At 43.6% G+C, this 18,811-nt stretch overlaps 1 protein-coding gene, 1 long non-coding RNA gene and 1 other non-coding gene across 14 annotated transcripts in view; 1 reads left to right on the plus strand and 2 right to left on the minus strand.

Annotated features, from left to right (window-relative positions):
- Nucleotides 1–18,811, minus strand: part of PPP2R5C (protein phosphatase 2 regulatory subunit B'gamma) — a 169,722-nt gene that overhangs the window by 118,831 nt on the left and 32,080 nt on the right. For 2 of the 12 annotated variants that reach the window (XM_055288134.2, XM_063643872.1), the window contains exon 1: nucleotides 772–1,008. The exons of 8 other annotated variants lie outside the window; for them this stretch is intronic. In XM_055288134.2, coding sequence (XP_055144109.1) covers nucleotides 772–865 — 94 coding nt within the window. In that variant the 5' untranslated portion in view covers nucleotides 866–1,008. Of the gene's footprint in view, nucleotides 1–771; nucleotides 1,018–18,811 lie in introns of those variants that run through there. 2 more of the 12 variants (XM_063643874.1, XM_055288131.2) reach the window with 2 other exon arrangements.
- Nucleotides 492–17,171, plus strand: LOC134737277 (uncharacterized). The gene is made up of 3 exons (XR_010122000.1): nucleotides 492–591; nucleotides 2,349–8,641; nucleotides 15,349–17,171. It is a non-coding gene; the product is annotated as an uncharacterized lncRNA (long non-coding RNA).
- Nucleotides 7,421–7,525, minus strand: LOC129488915 (U6 spliceosomal RNA). The gene has a single exon (XR_008659760.1). It is a non-coding gene; the product is annotated as a U6 spliceosomal RNA (small nuclear RNA).

Consider the following 18,811-nt stretch of genomic DNA (forward strand, 5'->3'; position numbering starts at 1 on the left):
TAGAGTAGTTGTGCTTTTAGGCTCAGTTTTGAAACCAAAATATGCATAAAAAGAAGCAAACTAATTATTAAAATAGTGATCTCTATATATCTTGAAAACTTGTTGCCATTTAAATTTTTAAGTCAAATGGCAACACAGCGCCCATGTAATTGCAAAATATTTCCTAATATTACACGAAAACGCTAACATTTCAAAAATGATGACCCACGATAGATTTCAATATTTCAAAGTGGAGCATATTTCTCAGGCTCCATGGCAAGAATGAAAACAATCCTTTTAAAGGAAGTTCTTTTCCAACCAATTGTGCATATTTTCCGACTGCAATTCATCTTTAATTCTGAGATGTGTCCTCGACAAAATCTTTGCAGCATTAAGCCACACATATGTCAAAGAAACTCTGCGTACGGACAACTTGGCCAGGCGCGACGGGCCCGCCTCTCCTTCCTACTCCCACCCAATACCTTCCCTGGGCAGTGACTTCACATCCTTTGACATCAGCACAGCTTTGAAAGGGGGATGGGAGAGCGAGCAGAAAGCAGAAAAACCAGCTTTGAACTATGCATGCAAGGCCTCTTTCAAGCCTCAAATTCTGTAAGTAGTTCGTAAAATGCCAAACTGCAGTGACACACCCAACCTCCTCTGGTTAAGTCTGCAGCGAAATGGGGTGAATTCTGCTAGAAAGGACTTCCTGCTTTTCTTATCTGAAGCACAATAGCCATTTATTAACTACCCACGGAAGGTTCCGATTCAGTGAAACACACAATAACTTACCTCGAATATGGAGAAGGGCCACGGGCTGGAAAGGCCCATTGGAGTTGGCCGCATCCACCACCATCCTGCTGCCCGCTTTATTACATGTCAACATCTAGACTTCAGCGGGAAAGGCAATGGGCTCCTTAAGGCAAGAAACCAGCCTCCATTTTAGTTTAAAAAAAAAAGACAAACTGAAGCTCTCTGCAGCTGGAGGGAACTGGCTGGTTCGTGATGTCAGCAGGCATGAAGCTCGCTGATTGGCCGGAAGCTGCAACTTAAAATGACACTAAAAAAACTGCAAACGGAAAGAGCGTTCTGTTTGGCTGTCAGTGTGCATTAAAAGCTTGGACGTTTTCCGGCTTTTTGCAGCCTTCGTTTCTCAGTAACTTTTAGGCAAAGATCCCATCTCTTAGGGGAAAGTACTGGAGGCCACAACCCTGGCCAGACTGTAAACAAATGATTCCGAGGGAGCCACCAAAAAAAAAAAGTGTGTGTATATGTCTGTGTGAACTTTAGCATTTCCCAGTTAGGGATCCCAAATTCATTTTATACCCACCTGTGCAACTTCGACTTGCTAGTTCTAATTACTATCTGCATCTTAGGTAGGATTCTGGCAACCCAGTGTTTTTTTTTTTTTTTTTTTTTAACAAATAGCTAATCAAATATTACACAATTCTAATCCATTAGTTAGGACTCTTATTCAACTTCCCTTATCAATATGACAAGTTATTAACTTATGATCCCAAACACTTTTTTTCTTGAGATCTATTTTTTCCCTGAAAAAATTAAGCTTAAAAACTTATGTAGAAAATGAAAGCTGCTTTATAAATTCGATAGCTAGAAAGTGACACAAATTGAAATATTCATATCACCTGGCCATGGGAGTAAAAAAGGCATAAAATGAAATGGAGTGTGTTTATTTTTGTATTGCAAATATGCTGACATAGTAAATACTTTTTAAGTTTTAGATGTTTAAATTTAAAATTAAAGATATTTCACTTATTTTTATGGGCTATTAAAAGCTGGTATTCAGATCTAAATTTTCTATCTTCAAATACGGTTAATATAAAAAGCTATTCCAAGGAGAAAAACATTATTTCTGAATTGGAGTATTGCAGGATCCCATGAGGGGGTGCCGTGAGATGATTCCCTACAAAAATCAGTGTAATTAGTAGTTACAAATGAAAACAAACTGTAAGAAAAGCCTCTTTGGCAGGTAGAACTGAAAAAAATTCCTCCTTTCTTTACACCAACAAGAAAGTTTGTCCAAACCATGGCTCCTCATTTTTAATAGTTTCTCACACAACTCCCCTGCTGTTTTCCCCCACTTGTGAAGGATACAAAAGCCCTTTAGTTCCTAAACATAATTCATAGTAGAGTAAGAAACACCTGAAACACAGCTAGGTCTCGCAGTTCCAGCTGAGGGTTTAGCGCCAGATACATTCAATGAGCAAAGGAACTGCCGCCACCCTTCAGGGCTGCTAATCAAGTCCTCCCTCACAAGAATGTAGCTTTTATTGTGTGTATCAATAGCAATTAAAATAAATAAATAGATAAAAGCAAACCAAATCCCACCCTTCCTCCTCTTTCCCCAGAGCCGACAGACACTGCTGGATTCCATGGCTGGCCAGGAGATGATGTGATTTCTAACACATGTGGGCAGTGGGCACGCACCACCTGAGCAGGCTGCCGGCCTCACACCTGCTCTGACTTTGCTGCTATCTGAACAGCAAAATTAATTTTTTTTTTTAAAAGAGCACGTGCTTTCAGTTGGGTAAGAGGAATTTAGATCTTAGCTGCCCTCCTGCCTCTGAGCCTTCACTGCTGACATGTGGATTGTCTGTCTGGAGGGGACGGCCACCGATCACCAACGACTACTATGAAGCAGTGTTGATGACTCTCACTGCCACACACCCCAGCCTCCTCCTCCTCCAAGTGATGCCAGATGAACTCAGACACAGTTAGGAACGAGGCATTCAGGGGCTCAAGAAGGAGCCCAGGAGCAGATGTTTATTGAAGATCTGGGCTTTAAAGAGACAGAGACCTGCCCTCCAATGATTTAATATTTCATACGAGATAAGACAAAAGTGCCATCCTACAACTGTGCTGATGAGTGGGAATACAGAAATAAGGGGGAAAGGCTCCTAAGAGCTTTATATATAATATACGGAATAGGAGTCAAAGAAACAGTGAAGACACTTTTTGATGTATTTTTCCTAATGATCTCAGATCAAAGGATCTCACCTTTATTAGTGATTTACCCCACGCTCTTTTGAAACCCTACGCATGTAAGTAGTTCTTTAAAGAACTCCAAGGCTGATCTGGCCATCACTGATAAAACAGACTAAGATAGAAATAAATAAATAATATGAGGGAAGAAAAGAATACTTGAATAAAGGTAAGGTGTACTTCTGAATTAGAAATATAAAAATATAAATACTGCACCTATGCTGATAATTTTCCCCCAAACTGATCTACAGGTTTAAAGTATTTCCAGTTAAAATTCAGGTGGGCCTCTATTTTTCCAGGTACTTAGCAAAAGTATTCTAAAGTTCACCGGCAAAAAATAAAAGAAGGAGAAGAATGAGAATGCTACTAATAAGAAAGGCAAGTCCTACCAACTATAAAGCTGTATGAATTAATGACAGTGTGATGGGGCAAAAAAGGTAGATTAATGCAACAGAAGCCACAGTCCCAAACTGAGAAATATGTTGACATAAATGTAATATAATAAAGAGTGTATCTCAAATCAGTGGAAGGGGAAGAATTAGATAATTGCTTGGCAATCTTGGGGCAGACAACTGATTAACTATATGCAGAAAAAAGTCAATTTAAGTCTTTTAACATCACACCAAAATAAAATTTGAGATGGCTTAAACAGTTAAATAAAAATCAATCAAAACCACCCCCGCAAATCCCTATAACTTTTAGAAGAAAGGGAAAGTGAATATTCAATTCTCAAGCAAAAAAATTACATTTAAATACCTCTGAACAAACCCCTCAAGAATAGCACTCATTAAAAATGACAAATTTCTGTGGTTTGGCTTTTTGGAGGCAGGGTCCTGTTCTGTCACCCAGGCTGGAGTGAAGTGGTATGATCTCTGCTCACTGCAGCCTCGACCTCCTGGGCCCAAGTGATCCTCCTGCCTCAGCCTCCTGCAGAGCTGGGACCACAGGCTTGAATCACCAAAACTGCTCATTTTTTTCATTTTCAGTAGAGATGAGGTCTCTACTGTGTTGCCCAGAATAGTCTTTAACTCCTGGGCTCAAGTGATCCTCCAGCCTCAGCCTCCCAAAGTGCTGAGATTGCAGGCATGAGCCACCATGCCCGACCTTAAAATCACAAATTTCTGTATGTTCTCTCTAAAAGCAACCAAAAGGAAATATAAATGCTATAAATACAAGGAATTAATAATATTATAATCGATTAAAAATAGTCTAAAAATTGTGCCACTATTTACAATAGCAAAGACTTGGAACCAACCCAAATGCCCATCAATGATAGACTGGATAAAGAAAATGTGGCACATACACACCATGGAATACTATGCAGCCATAAAAAAGAATGAGTTCGTGTCTTTTGTAGGGACAATGGATGAAACTGGAAGCCATCATTCTCAGCAAAGTAACACAGGAACAGAAAACCAAACACTAAATGATTTTACTCATAAGTGAGAGTTGAACAGTGAGAACACATGGACACAGGGAAGTGAACATCACACACCAGGGCCTGTCGGGGGGTGGGGAACAAGGGGTGGGAGAGCATTTGGACAAATATCTAATGCACGAAGGGCTTAAAACCTAGATGATGGGTTGATAGGTGCAGCAAACCACGACACATGTATACCTATGTAACAAACCTGCACGTTCTGCACATGTATCCCAGAACTTAAAGTAAAATAAAAACAAAAAATAAAAATTGTGCTAAAATATACATCAACACAAAATTTACCATCTTAACTGCTTTCAGCATACAGTTCTGTGGCATTAAGCACATTCACAGTGTCCTGCAACCCTCACCACCATCTATCCACAGAACTCTTCATCTTGCAAAACTGACACTGTCCCCATTAAACAGTAACTTTCCATCCCCCCTCCTTCCAGTGCTGGCAACCATCACTCTACTTTCAATCTCTATGAACTTGTCTTCTCTGGGTACTTCACATAAAGGGATCTTACAGCATTTGTCCTTTTGGGACTGGCTTATTTCACTTAGCATAATGTCCGCAAGGTTCATCCATGTTGTAGCGAGTGCCAAAATTTCCTTCCCTTAAAGGGCTGAATGATATTCCATTGGCATACACTGAAGTTGTTTATTCACTCTTCTGTTTACGGACATTTGGGTTGCTTCCACCTTTTGTCAACTGTGAATAATGCTGCCATGAACATGGGGCTACAAGTATCTGCTCCTGCCTCTGTTTTCAATTCTTTTGGGTGTATACCCAACAAGTGAAATTGCTAGATCATATGGCAGTTCTATTTTTATTTTTTTCCCATCCTATTTTTTATTTTTAATTGATGCGTAATAGCGATACACAGTTTCAAGGTATATGTGTGATATTTGGAAGAACTGCCATACTGTTTTCCACAGTGGCTGCACCATTTCATATTCCCACTGACCATGCACAGGGCCAGGCATGGTGGCTCACACCTGTAATCCCAGCACTTTCTTTGGGAGGCTGAGGCAGGCAGATCACTTGAGGTCAAGAGTTCGAGACCAGCCTGGCCAACATGGCGAAACCCCATCTCTACTGAAAATACAAAAATTAGCTGGGCCTGGTGGTGCGTGCCTGTTAGGCCCAGCTACCTGGGAGGCTGAGGCAGGCTGCAGTGAGCCAAGACCACATCACTGCACTCCAGCCTGGGTGACAGGGCGAGACTCCGTCTCAAACAAACAAATGCTAAAAAACAAAAAACAGTGCACAACAACAGTTCCAATTTCTCCACAAGGACATTAACACTTATTTTTTAAAACTTATTTTTAATTTTTATGGGTACATAGTAGGTGTATATATTTAAGACACACGAGATGTTTTGATACAGGCATCCAATGTGAAATAAGCACATCATGGAGAATGGGAATGGGGTGTTCATCCCCTCAAGCGTTTATCCTTTGAGTTACAAACAATCCAATTACAGTCTTAATGTTATTTTAAAGTGTACAATTAAGTTATTGTTGACTATAGTCACCCTGTTGTGCTATCAAGTGGGTCTTATTTATTCTAACTTTTTTTGTACCCATTGACCATCCCCACCCCCCACCCCCGCTATTACCCTTCCCAGTCTCTGGTAACCATTCTTCTACTCTCTATGTCCGTGAGTTCAATTGTTTTGATTTTTAGATCCCATGAATATGTGAGAACATGTGAAGTTTGTCTTTCTGTGCTTGACTTATTTCACTTAACATAAAGATCTCCAGTTCCATCCATGTTGCTGCAAATGACTGGATCTTTCTTTTTTCATGGCTAAATAGTACTCCATTGTGTATATATACCATATTTTTTTTATTCATTCATCTGTTGATGGACACTTAGGTTACTTCCAAACCTTAGCTATTGTCAACAGTGCTACAACAAACACAGAAGTGCAGATATCTCTTTGATATACTGATTTTCTTTCTTTGGGGTGTGTACCCAGCAGTGGGACTGCTGAATATATGGTAGCTCAATTTTCAGTTTTTCAAGCAACATCCAAACTGTTCTTTATAGTGGTTGTACTAATTTACATTCCTAACAACAGTGTACGAGGGTTCCCTTTTCCCCACATCCTCTCCAGCATTAGTTATTGCTTGTCTCTTGGATAAGCCATTTTAACTGGTATGAGATGGTATCTCATTGTAGTTTTGATGTGCATTTCTCTAATGATCAATGATATTGAGCACTTCTTCATATGCCTGTTTGCCATTTGTCTGTCTTCTGAGAAATGTCTACTCAAATCTTTTGCCCATCTTTTGACTGGATTATTTTTTTTCCTATAGTTGTTTGAGCTCCTTATATATTCTGGTTATTAATCCCTTGTCAGATGAGTAGTTTGCAAATATTTTCTCCCATTCTGTGGTTCATCTCTTCACTTTATTGATTGTATCCTTTGCTGTGCAGAAGCTTTTTAGCCTGATGTGATCCCATTTGTCCCTGTTTGCTTTAGTTGCCTGTGCTTGTGGGGTATTGCTCAAGGAATTTTCACCTAGACCAATGTCCTGCAGATTTTCCCCAATGTTTTCTTGCAGTAGTGTCACAGTCTGAGGTCTTAGATTTTTTTTTTTTTTTTGAGACAGAGTCTTGCTCTGTTGCCCAGGCTGGAGTGCAAGTGCAGTGGTGCGATGTCCGCTCACTGCAACCTCCGCCTCCCGGGTTCAAGCGATTCTGCTGCCTCAGCCTCCCAAGTTGCTGGGACTACAGGTGCCCGCCACCACGCCCAGCTAATTTTTTGTATTTTTGGTAGGGATGAGGTTTCACCGTGTTAGCCAGGATGGTCTCAACCTCCTGACCTCGTGATCTGCCTGCCTTGGCCTCCCAAAGTGCTGGGATTACAGGTATGAGCCACTGCGCCCCGCCCAGGTCTTAGATGTCTTTAATCCATTTTGATTTGATTTTTGTATATAGCGAGAGAGAGAGAGGTCTAGTTCCATTCTGCATATGAATATCCAGTTTTCCCAATGCCATTTATTAAAAATATGCAACTGCTTCATGAATTTGCATGTCATCCTTGCACAGGGGCCGTGCTAATCTCTGTATCATTCCAATTTTAGTTTATGTGCTGCTGAAGCGAGCACTATTTTTATTTTTAGAGACAGGGAGGGTCTTGCTTTGTCACCCAGGCTGGAGTGTAGTGACATGATCTTGGCTTACTGCAGCCTTGACCCTCTGGGCTCAAGCAATCCTCTCACCTCAGCCTCCCGAGTAGCTGGGACCACAGGCACGTGCTACCAGCTAGTTGTTGTATTTTTAGTAGAGATGGGGTTTCACCACGTTGCCCAGGCTGGTCTCAAACTCTTGAGCTCAAGTGATCTGCCTGCCTCGGCTCCTTATTTATTTATCTTTTTTAAATAATAGCCATCCTAGTGGGTGTGAAGTATCTCACTCTAACTTTGATTTTCATTTTCCTAATGACAGAGATGTTGAGGATCTTTTCATGCACTTATTGGTCATTTGCAGATATTATATTCTTTGGAGAAATGTCTGTTTAAGTATTTCACACATTTAAAAAATCAAGCTGTTTTGCTCAGTTGTAGGAGTTCTTCAGATATTCTGCATATTAACTCCTTATCAGTTATACGATTTTTCAAGTATCTCCTCCCATTCTGTGGCCTGCCTTTTCTTGTTGACTGGGCCCTTTAATGCAGAGACGTTTTAAATTTTTATGTAGTCCAATCTATCTATTTTTATTTTTGTCGCCTGAGCTTTTGGTGTCATAGCCAAGAAATCATTGTCAAATCCAATGTCATGAAATCTTTCCCCTATGTTTTCTTCTCAAACATTATAGTTTTAACTCTTAGGTTTAGGTGTTTGATCCATTTTGAGCTAATCTTTGTATGTGTTGTGAAGGTAAGGGTATCACTTCATTCTTTATTTTTATTTTTATTTTTGAGACAGAGTCTTGCTCTGTTGCCAGGCTGGTGTACAGTGGCGCAATCTCAGCTCACTGCAATCTCCGCCTCCTGGGTTCAAGCGATTCTCCTGCCTCAGCCTCCCGAGTAGCTGGGACTACAGGTGCGTGCCAACACACCCGGCTAATTTTTGTATTTTTAATACAGATGGGGTTTCACCATGTTGGTCATGATGGTCTCGATCTCCCGACCTCGTGATCTGCCCATCTCAGCCTCCCAAAGTGCTGGGATTCCAGGGGTGAGCCACTGTGCCCGGCCAGGTCCCGCTTCATTCTTTTGCATGTGAGTACCCAGTTTTCCCAACACCATTTGTTGAAGACTGTGTTTTCCCCATCGAATGGTCTAGGCAACCTTGTCAAAACTCATTTGACCCCCTATGTGAGTGTTTGTTTCTGGGCTCATCTTTATGCCAGTACTACACAGTCTTGATTACTGTAGCTTTGCTGTAAGTTTTAAAATCAGGATGTGTGAGTCCTCCAACTTTGGTCTTCTTTTTCAAGATTGTTTTGGCTATGCTTATCTCTTTGATATTCCCTATGAATCTTAGGATGGAACTTTTCTATTTCTGGAAAAGAATGCTGTAATGTTTTAATAGGGATTGCACTGAATTTGTAGATTGCTTTGGGTAGTATTGACATCTTAACAACATTAAGTCTTCCAATCCATAAACAAGAGATGTTTTTCCATTGATTGGTGTATTCTTCCATTTCTTTCAGCAACATTTCATAGTTTGCAGTGTGCACGTCTTTTCTCTCCTTGATAACTTCACTTCTAACTATCTTACTGTTTTTGAGGGCATCATGTTTTCTTTATGGTTCTAAAATACTGGAAACTAATGTCAAAGGGATTATCCCACATACCTAGTGAAATATTACACGTCCATCAGAAATACTTATAAATGTATAAAATGAAAATATAAGTGAAAGAGGCAGTGTGTAATCAGAAATAGAATGATCATAGGAAGAATCACTCCCCAAATATCCACAGTGTCATCGTTGGGTGGTATGGGTATGAGTTTTTCTTTTTTAAAATTGATATATAATAGTTGTGCATATTTGGAGGGGACATGTGATATTTTGATGCCTGTTAACAATGTGTAATGACCAGGTCAGAGTAACTGGGATACCTATCACCTCCAGCATGTATCTTTTCTTTGTGTTGGAAACATTACAATTCTTCTTTTCCAGCTACTTTGAAATATATAATAAATTATTGTTAACTACAATTTCCCTACTGTACTCTTCAATTCTAGAACTTATTCCTTCTGACTGTATTTTTGTAGCCCTTAACCACCTTCCCCCTCCCTACCTTCCCTTCCCAGCCTCTGGTAACCACCATTCTCCTCTCTACCTCCATAAGATCCATTTTTTTTTTTTACCTCCCACATGAGTAAGATCACATGGTATTTGTCTCTCTGTGCCTGGCTTATTTCACGTAACACAATCACCTCCGGTTCCATCCATGTTGCTGCAAATGACAGGTTTCTATTCTTTTTTATGGCTGAATAATACTCCAGTGTGTGTATGTCCTACATTTTGTTTAGTCATTCATCCACTGATTGACACTTAGGTTGATTCCATTTCTTGGCTATTGTGAGTGGTGCTGCAACAGACATGGCAGTGCAGGTGCCCCGTGATATACTGATTTTCTTTCTTTTGGATATATACCCAGCAGTAAGGCTGTAAGATCATATGGATGTTTTTTATTTCTAAAACTTCCCTGTTTTTTTTTTTTTCGGTATTGCTGAAACAAGCACATATTACTTTCAGAGTAATTAAAAGTAACAATTTTATTTTTTATATATATATATATATATATATATATATATATATATATATATATATTTTATTTTGAGTTAGAGTCTTGCTCTGTTGCCCAGGCTAGAGTGCAATGGCACCATCTTGGCTCACTGCACCCTCTGCCTCCTGGGTTCAAGCGGTTTTTGTGCTTCAGCCTCCTGAGTAGCTGAGATTACAGGCATGCACCATTACGCCTGGCTAATTTTTTGTACTTTTAGTAGACACGGGGTTTCACCATGTTGCCCAGGCTGGTCTCAAACTCCTGAGCTCAGGTGATCCACCTGCCTCGGCCTCCCAAAGTTCTAAGATTATAAGCATGAGCCACCGTGCCTGGCCTACAGTAACAATTAAAAAAAAATACATATATTTTTTGAGACAGGGTCTCACTCTACCACCCTGGAACCTAGTGGCACGATCACAGCTCACTGAAACCTCAACATCCTGAGCTCAAGTGATCCCCCCACCTCAGCCTCCCAAGTATCTGGGACTACAGGAGTGCACCAGCATGCCTGGCTAATCTTTAAATTTTTTGTAGGGACAAGGTTGTCCAGGCTGGTCTCAAACTCCTAGACTCAAGGGATCCACCCGTCTTGGTCTCCCAAATTGCTGGGATTATAGGCGTGAGCCACTGCACCTGGCCTAAAAATAATTTTTAAAAAGAGATATAGATTAAGTCACGGCAGGGAGAATCCCTTAATGAATACTGTCTCTTAGGCACAGGCTAGGAACAAAGAAAGAGCTGTGATGGGAACCAAGAAAGTCTGAACCAAGGAAATCTGGATAAATGAGATCAGGTACACAAAAAACACAAACAAAAATTAGCTGAAATGAGGCATGAAAAATGGAACCAACGCAGATTAGAGGAGGTTGACTCCCTGTCTCAAATCGGTTTTGAACCGCCTGGACCTTCTTCTGTAAGCCTGTCACCTTTGCATCGAGTCCGTATGCTCACTGAAGCTATCGGGGTTCAACTGGGTCTCCAGAGTACTTTCCTCACTGATGAAACAAACTCTCAGTAAATGCAACCCAGAAGAGGCTCAGAATGCAACCATGTCACTCGCACTGGGCCATGTTTTCATCACCTGCTCAGGGAGGGGCTAGACAGAGGGGACAGCTCAGCATGGGGAGCGAGGCTGCCTTCAATAAACCCCCACTGGTCCTTTCCTCACCTGTAAAAGGGCATATATGTCATCTCCCTATCCCCTCACGTTTAGAGAAGCCAGCGTCAGATATGGAGTGCGCTCCCCATGCTGAGTTGAGGTGGACAGCTTGGGAGGGACTGAGGCAGGACACAACTAAACGCAGCTCTGGCCATCACAGCAAAATGCAGGAAGCAGTGGGCATTGTCCCACTGGAAAAACATGGGCCATCTGCCAACAGAAAGATCCTTCGGCTGCGGTGTGGGGATGCAGCAGAGCCACCTGAGGAATCTCTGCTTAGATCACCCTCATCCAGGCAGGCTTCCTCTTCCCTCTTGGTCTGTGGCTCGGACCACAAGCTCTTCCTTGGTCCATCTCCTAGAGAATGGCTGGCATGCAGGTGTTCCATCAAATGTACTGAATGAATGAATCAAGCAGTTGCACCCAATTCTGAGCTTACAAAACCACCTTGCTACCCTTTACACCTCTTCCAGGCAGCACATAATTAAGAGGGATATGCTGTCAAATTGAGAGGTGACAGCATGCTGGCAGTCCTCACAGCCCTCGCTTGCTCTCGGTGCCTCCTCTGCCTGGGCTCCCACTTTGGCAGCACTTGAGGAGCCCTTCAGCCCACCGCTGCACTGTGGGAGCCCCTTTCTGGGCTGGCCAAGGCCAGAGCCGGCTCCCTCAGCTTGCAGGGAGGTGTGGAGGGAGAGGCGCGAGTGGGAACCGGGGCTGTGCGTGGCGCTTGAGGGCCAGCTGGAGTTCCGGGTGGGCGTGGGCTTGGCGGGCCCCTCACTCAGAGCAGCCGGCCGGCCCTGCCGGCCCCGGGGAATAAGGGACTTAGCACCCAGGCCAGCGGCTGCAGAGGGTGTACTGGGTCCCCCAGCAGTGCCAGCCCACCAGCGCTGCACTCGATTTCTCGCTGGACCTTAGCTGCCTTCCTGTGGGGCAGGCCTCCGGACTGCAGCCCGCCATGCCTGAGCCTTCCCCCGCCTCCGTGGGTTCCTGTGCAGCCAGAGCCTCCCCAACGAGCGCCACCCCCTGCTCCACGGTGCCCAGCCCCATCGACCACCCAAGGGCTGAGGAGTGCAAGCGCATGGTGCGGGACTGGCAAACAGCTCCACCTGCAGCCCCGGTGCGGGATCCACTGGGTGAAGCTAGCTGGGCTCCTGAGTCTGGTGGAGATGTGGAGAGCCTTTATGCCTAGCTCAGGGATTGTAAATACACCAGTCAGCATCCTGTGTCTAGCTCAGGGTCTGTGAATGCACCAGTTGACACTCTGTATCTAGCTACTCTGGTGGGGCCTTGGAGAACCTTTATGTCAAGCTCAGGGATTGTAAATACACCAATCGGCACTCTGTATATAGCTCAAGGTTTGCAAACACACCAATCAGCACCCTGTGTCTAGCTTGAGGTTTGTGTGTGCACCAATTGACACTCTGTATCTAACTGATCTGATGGGGACGTGAAGAACCTTTATGTCTAGCTCAGGGATTGTAAACGCACCAATCAGCACCCTGTCAAAACAGACCACTCGGCTCTACCAATCAGCAGGACGTGGGTGGGGCCAGATAAGAGAATAAAAGCAGGCTGCCAGAGCCAGCAGTGGCAACCCACGCGGGTCCCCTTCCACACTGTGGAAGCTTTATTCTTTTGCTCTTTGCAATAAATCTTGCTACGGCTCACTCTTTGGGTCCACACTGCTTTTATGAGCTGTAACACTCACCACGAAGATCTACAGCTTCACTCCTGAAGCCAGCGAGACCACGAGCCCACCAGGAGGAACGAACAACTCCAGATGTGCCGCCTTAAGAGCTGTAACACTCACTGCGAAGGTCTGCAGCTTCACTCCTGAGCCAGCGAGACCACGAACCCACCAGAAGGAAGAAACTCCGAACACATCCGAACATCAGAAGGAACAAACTCCGGACATGCCGCCTTTAGAACTGTAACACTCACCGCGAGGGTCCGCGGCTTCATTCTTGAAGTCAGTGAGGCCAAGAACCCACCAATGCCGGACACAAAATCATCTCGAGAACAGCATTTCCCTCTCCCTTGAACACAGACCCCATTCCAGGCCTCCCATGATGCACTTGCTAAGGAGTGGACGCCTTCCACTCACCACCTGTGACACACCTACCTGCCTTCTACGCTGGCGTCACAGCAATGTTCTGAACCTTTCCTGAGGCTGCGGCTGCCTGTGAAGGGCTTGAGCAAGGACCAAGGAAGGGCGCTTTGCTGGGCACAGCCCACCTAGCATGCCTTCCACAGCTCAATGGGCCAACAAGCCCACAGTGCTCAATATGGTCTCCCATCAAATGCCATAACTACAATAATCTATGTACTAGACAATAATGAAGAAACAATTCTTTATTTCATATTTTTTTGGAGACAAGGTCTCCCTATTTTGCCCAGGCTGGGCTTGAACTCATGATTCTCCCCCTCCTCAGCCTAGTGAGTAGCTGAGAAGTGAGGCACACGCCACTGTGCCTGGCTTGAAAAGGAATTATTCTTTAATCCCTCTGTCACTGTTTTATTCTTTACTTAAAAACAAGCTGCCTGTAAATACATCCTACTGATTTTATTTCTAGGTAGTATTTCTGATTAAAACTTTCAAATTTTCATTTCTACATCATTCAGCTGAAGGTTTTATTTTTTAAGGCTCTCCAAGCAATTTTGTAGGCAGATTAAATATGCTTCTGTTTTAGTGAAGACATTTTATTGTAATTAACAGAAGGCTGGTGTTCTGAACCTAGAGAACGGTGGCATCATGTGCACAGTGCATTCACACCGTGCTGGCCAGCACTTTTTTTTTTTTTTTAAACTGGAAACTATATGAGCATGGCTGATGTATGCTTTGTTGGGTAAGAATCTGACCTAAAAAAGTTGGCTTCACTTCACGGTTTAAAATAGACTTTTTCCTTAGACAGATCAAAGATACCTAACATTCAGCTATGTTCAAAGGCTGCCAGGGAACTTCTGCTTGCCAACAGCAAGGACACAGGGACAGGCACTTGTTGCTGTGTGAGCGAGGCCTGGGAGTGATTAAAGAGGACAGACGAGCTTGTCCACAGGGAAGCTCAGCGTAGGTGAGTGGAGTAGATGAAGTGAAATCCACCCAGAGTGCTGGGGCTGTGTGTGAGACCTTGGTTACTTTCATACTTCCTACAGCTAGTCTGGAAAACCTTTCAATCCAAAGCAAGTACTCACACTCCTTCCTTGTTCTAAGAACGTAGGGAACCAACACGAAGTAAAAGTATGCATACATCGGAGTGCTTTCATGCTAATTGTTTTTTTTTCTAACTTGCCGACACCCTTAGGAGCCTACACAGTAGGTCAAGTGAGTCAGCAGCCTCATTTCCAAGAGGAAATCTGAGGTGGAGGGAGTGGTGGGCCTGGCTGGGGTTTTGGCCACCCCACGAGAGGTGACACCACAACCATCTCTGTGAAAATGGAGAGGGTGGAGAAAGAGGGCAGAGGGGCTAGGAGGGCTTTTCATTCCTTCGGGGGACACACTGTGTGTTTCCTGGGTCCTTGGCAGATGCTCGAATGGACGACACAGGCAGACAAGCACGCAACTGTTAACACGTGTACTGAGTGAATGTGTGTGGCGTGCTCTGCAACCCACGCGTCCATCCACTGATGAGGGGATACGCGGAATGTATCCGTCCACACAGTGGGATAGCACCAGCCTTCGACGGGAGTGAGGGTCTGGCACATGCTACAAGGTAGGGGGACCTGGAAGATATTATGTTTAGGGAAATAAGCCAGGCACAGAAAGACAGATATTGTACGATTCTTCTTATAAGAGGCTCCTACTGTGGGCAAAACCATAGAGACAGAAAGCAGAATGGGGAGACAGCGACTTACTGTTTAATGGAGTTTTTGTTGGGGATGATGAAAGGTTTTGGGTACAGAGAGTGGTAATGGGTGTATAGCATTTTGAATGTATTTAATACCACTGAGTTGTACACTTACGAATGGTTAAAATAATAAATATTATGTTTTAACATGTGTATTTTACCTCAGTTTTTAAATTTTTTTTTAGATAAGGATGGCTTGAGCCAGGGCAGTTCAGGAAACGCTTGAGGAGCAGAGGCAGCAGGGCGCTGGACCAGACAGAGGATGAGAATGTCCAAGGAGTGGTCTCTGTGTGTGGTAATGAGCTGAGATTACAGCTGGCAGCTGGAAACCAAACCCTGTGGGTGCCACCCAGAGAGAGCTGAGACTGACCATGGAGTATCGGCCAAGGTCATGTGTGTAGCCCCGGGCCATGGAGAGGGGGTACCCTGGAGGGGGTGGGCTGGCTGGCTGGGCTCAGCTGTCTGACAGGCAACGGGCTCCCCAGTGTTCCGAAGAGGGAGTGGCCCTGGTGGTGCCTCTCTGTGGCTTAGAGGGGCTGAAGCTAGAACACCACTGTGACTCTAGGCCTGCTGGTTCCCTGAGAGCAAGGGCCACCTTAGGTCATTGCTCTGAACACCTCCCCTTGCTCTGAGCAGCACAGATGGCCAGGTGAACTGCCTCACCAATCCAGGGACTGTGCCCTCTCATCAAGAGATCATGGGTAATCACGAGAAGACACAAAAATCAAAACACGCGAGAGAAGAAAAGACTAATGAAAGCAGAGACTCCCTGCGCAGCTCTTTCTAAGCCGACTAGAAGAGCAGCAGGCACTCTGATAACTTCTGCACAGTCCATTTTTGTTATTCTTCAACTAACAGGCAAGAAGCCGAAGTTTCTGTAAATATATGCATAATTCATTTGTAAGCAGTTAAACCTCTACTTTTATGGTAAAGCTTTCAATTGTATCAGAAAATAGGCAGGGTGCAGTGGCTCATGGCTGTAATCCTAGCACTTTGGGAGGCGGAGGTGGGTGGATCGCTTGAGCCCAGGAGTTTGAGACCAGCCTGGGCAACATGGTGAAACCCTGTCTCTACTAAAAATACAAAAATTAGCTGTGCGTGGTGGTGCGCACCTGTGGTCCCAGCTACTCGGAAGGCTGAGCTGGGAGGACTGCTTGAGCCTGGGAGGTCCAGGCTGCAGTGAGCTGACATCGTGACGTTGCACTCCAGCCTGGGTGATAGAGTGAAACTCTGTCTCAAAAAAAGAAAATAAACTGCTTTGAATGAGGGTGAAGTATTGTATTTGCACGAGAGGAGAGCAAGAGATATAAAATATTTAACTGGTATTCAAAAGCCAATTTTAAACAATTCAAGTAAATTCTAACAATAATGTAATGACTTCTTTCACCAAAGACCAAATACTCAGCAACTCTTTTGCCCCAGGTCTCTAGTTAGTTAGCCGATAATAAGTCCTACATTATTCTGCTATAACTTTGACTTCTCCTAGTCTTTTCTTTTCTAAAAATGGCCTCAAAAAACAAGTCCATGATTAATTTACTCCTCCTATAAGTATCTTAAAAAAAAAGGGTCTCTTTATTTAACATTTAACACTTCTAACTTCCAGTCCAAAAATGTTAAATGAAGGCATTAATTCAGAATAATCTTTCAATGAACAGGTCTGAGGGCTATATTCAACCTCACTGTTTAAAAAAAAATAAATTATGAAATACCTTTTTCTACTTATCAAATAACTACAACTTTTACATGATCTCAGCATTGGAGAGGTATGATGGACAGGCATCTCACACACTCTGTATGTGGTGCCACTCTCTGGAAAGTGTGTAGACAATATCTATTAAGGGTTTTTGAAAATGCCTGCTCTTTGATTCCGTACTTCCTTCATCAAGCTTAAGGAAAGGTTCAAAGATGTGAACAACAATGATAACAAAAGATTAACAGAACAGTATCATTTATAATAGCTGAAAAACTGGGGTATCCACAGAACGAAATAATAAACGATTGCTAAAAATCATGCTTCTCGTTCCCACTAATGTCAGAAACAAGACAAGTATGCCCACTCTCACCACCACTATGTAACATTTTACTGAAATTGTTTTACTGAATTTATTAGTCAACTGGAGAGAAAGACATGAGCGTTTACAATTATAAACAGAGGTGAAATTATGTGCAGATACTCTAATTAATACCTGAATATTCAAAAGAATCAACTGAAAAACTGATGCAAACAATCAGATAATTCAGTAAGGAAGCAGTTCATGAAAGCAAGACCCCCAAATTCAATAGCCTTCATATAAACAACCAATAACTAGAAGACACAATGGAAGAAAAGACCCCATTTACAACAGCAATGATAATTGATTATCTAGGCATTAGCTTAGTAAGAGACGTGCAAAATCTACAAGAGAAACTTAAAAATAGCCTTAAAGGACATGCAAGTGGCCTTGGAAAATAGTCATAGCATACTCTTATAGGGGGCACGCATCACAAGATGCCAGCCCTCCCTCAGATATTTGCAAAATATAACAGGATCCCAATAAAAATGCCAACAGTAGCCAGGCGTGGTGGTGCGTGCCTGTAATCCCAGCTACTTGGGAGGCTGGGGCAGGAGAATCACTTAAGCCCAGGAGTTCCAGACCAGCTTGGGCAACATCGCATGGAATTGTCTCTAAAATAAATAAATAAATAAAGTCAACAGCTGTTTCTTTCTGCAATGACTATGGGTCAATTCAAAGTTCCAACTGTTTGCAGTAATATCAACATTGTTTTGGGGAACTGTTTAAGAGAATATGCCCATAATTACATTAGTGATGCTTGAAATCAACATTTTCAGTGTAAGACAGAGATAAAACTATGAAAGCCAAGAAATAAGTAAAAATGATAGGAACAGGAGGCAGGGAAGTTCTGGGCAGAAGAGGGCAGGTCCCCGGTGAAGGCCCTAGCCTCAAGCCGAAAAGCCTGGAACCTTGGCCCAAAGTGAGAACATGCATCCCTGTTTTCCCACTCGAATGTTGCCTTTTCCAAAACCACCATGGCTTGCCCTGTGCTTCCATCCTGTGCCTGTAAAAACACCAGGCGTAGCTGATGGAGAGAAGAAAAGCAACTGGACATCGGAGACTAGAGTTGGACGTTTGAAAGAAGCGGCTTGACTTCAGAGGGACAGCTTGATGGTGTAACTTCAGAGAAGAATCTGGCTGGAGACAGCCAGACTTCAGGGGAAGATTACCTTCCCACTCTGTCTCCTTTTTAGCTTCCCTTTCCACTGAGAGCCGCTTTCATTGGCAATAAAATCCCCTGTATTTACCGTCTTCAATTCGTTCATGCAACCTCATTCCTCCTGGATGCTGGACAACAACTTGGGTGCCATGAGCGTACGTGTAAAAGGCTGTCACCCTCACCCTCCGCTGAGCTGTTAACACTTAAGTCGTCCACGGATGGCAGAGCTAAAAGAGTACTGCAACACTTTCTCTGGGGCTTCAGGGCTCACAGGGACCCCTGAAGACGCAGCCATGGGGCTGGTATGGGGTTTGCTCCTGCTGGTGCCCAAAAGTGCTCGCCCCAGTTCCTGCACCAGCTCAGCTGCACTTCCCCTCCCACGAAGGGTGGAGCAGCAAGTAAGTGGAGCTCGCCCCTGCTGGCGCTGAAGGGGCC

The sequence above is a fragment of the Symphalangus syndactylus genome, chromosome 8 (genome assembly GCF_028878055.3).
Source record: "Symphalangus syndactylus isolate Jambi chromosome 8, NHGRI_mSymSyn1-v2.1_pri, whole genome shotgun sequence".
NCBI classification, from domain to species: Eukaryota; Metazoa; Chordata; class Mammalia; order Primates; family Hylobatidae; genus Symphalangus; species Symphalangus syndactylus.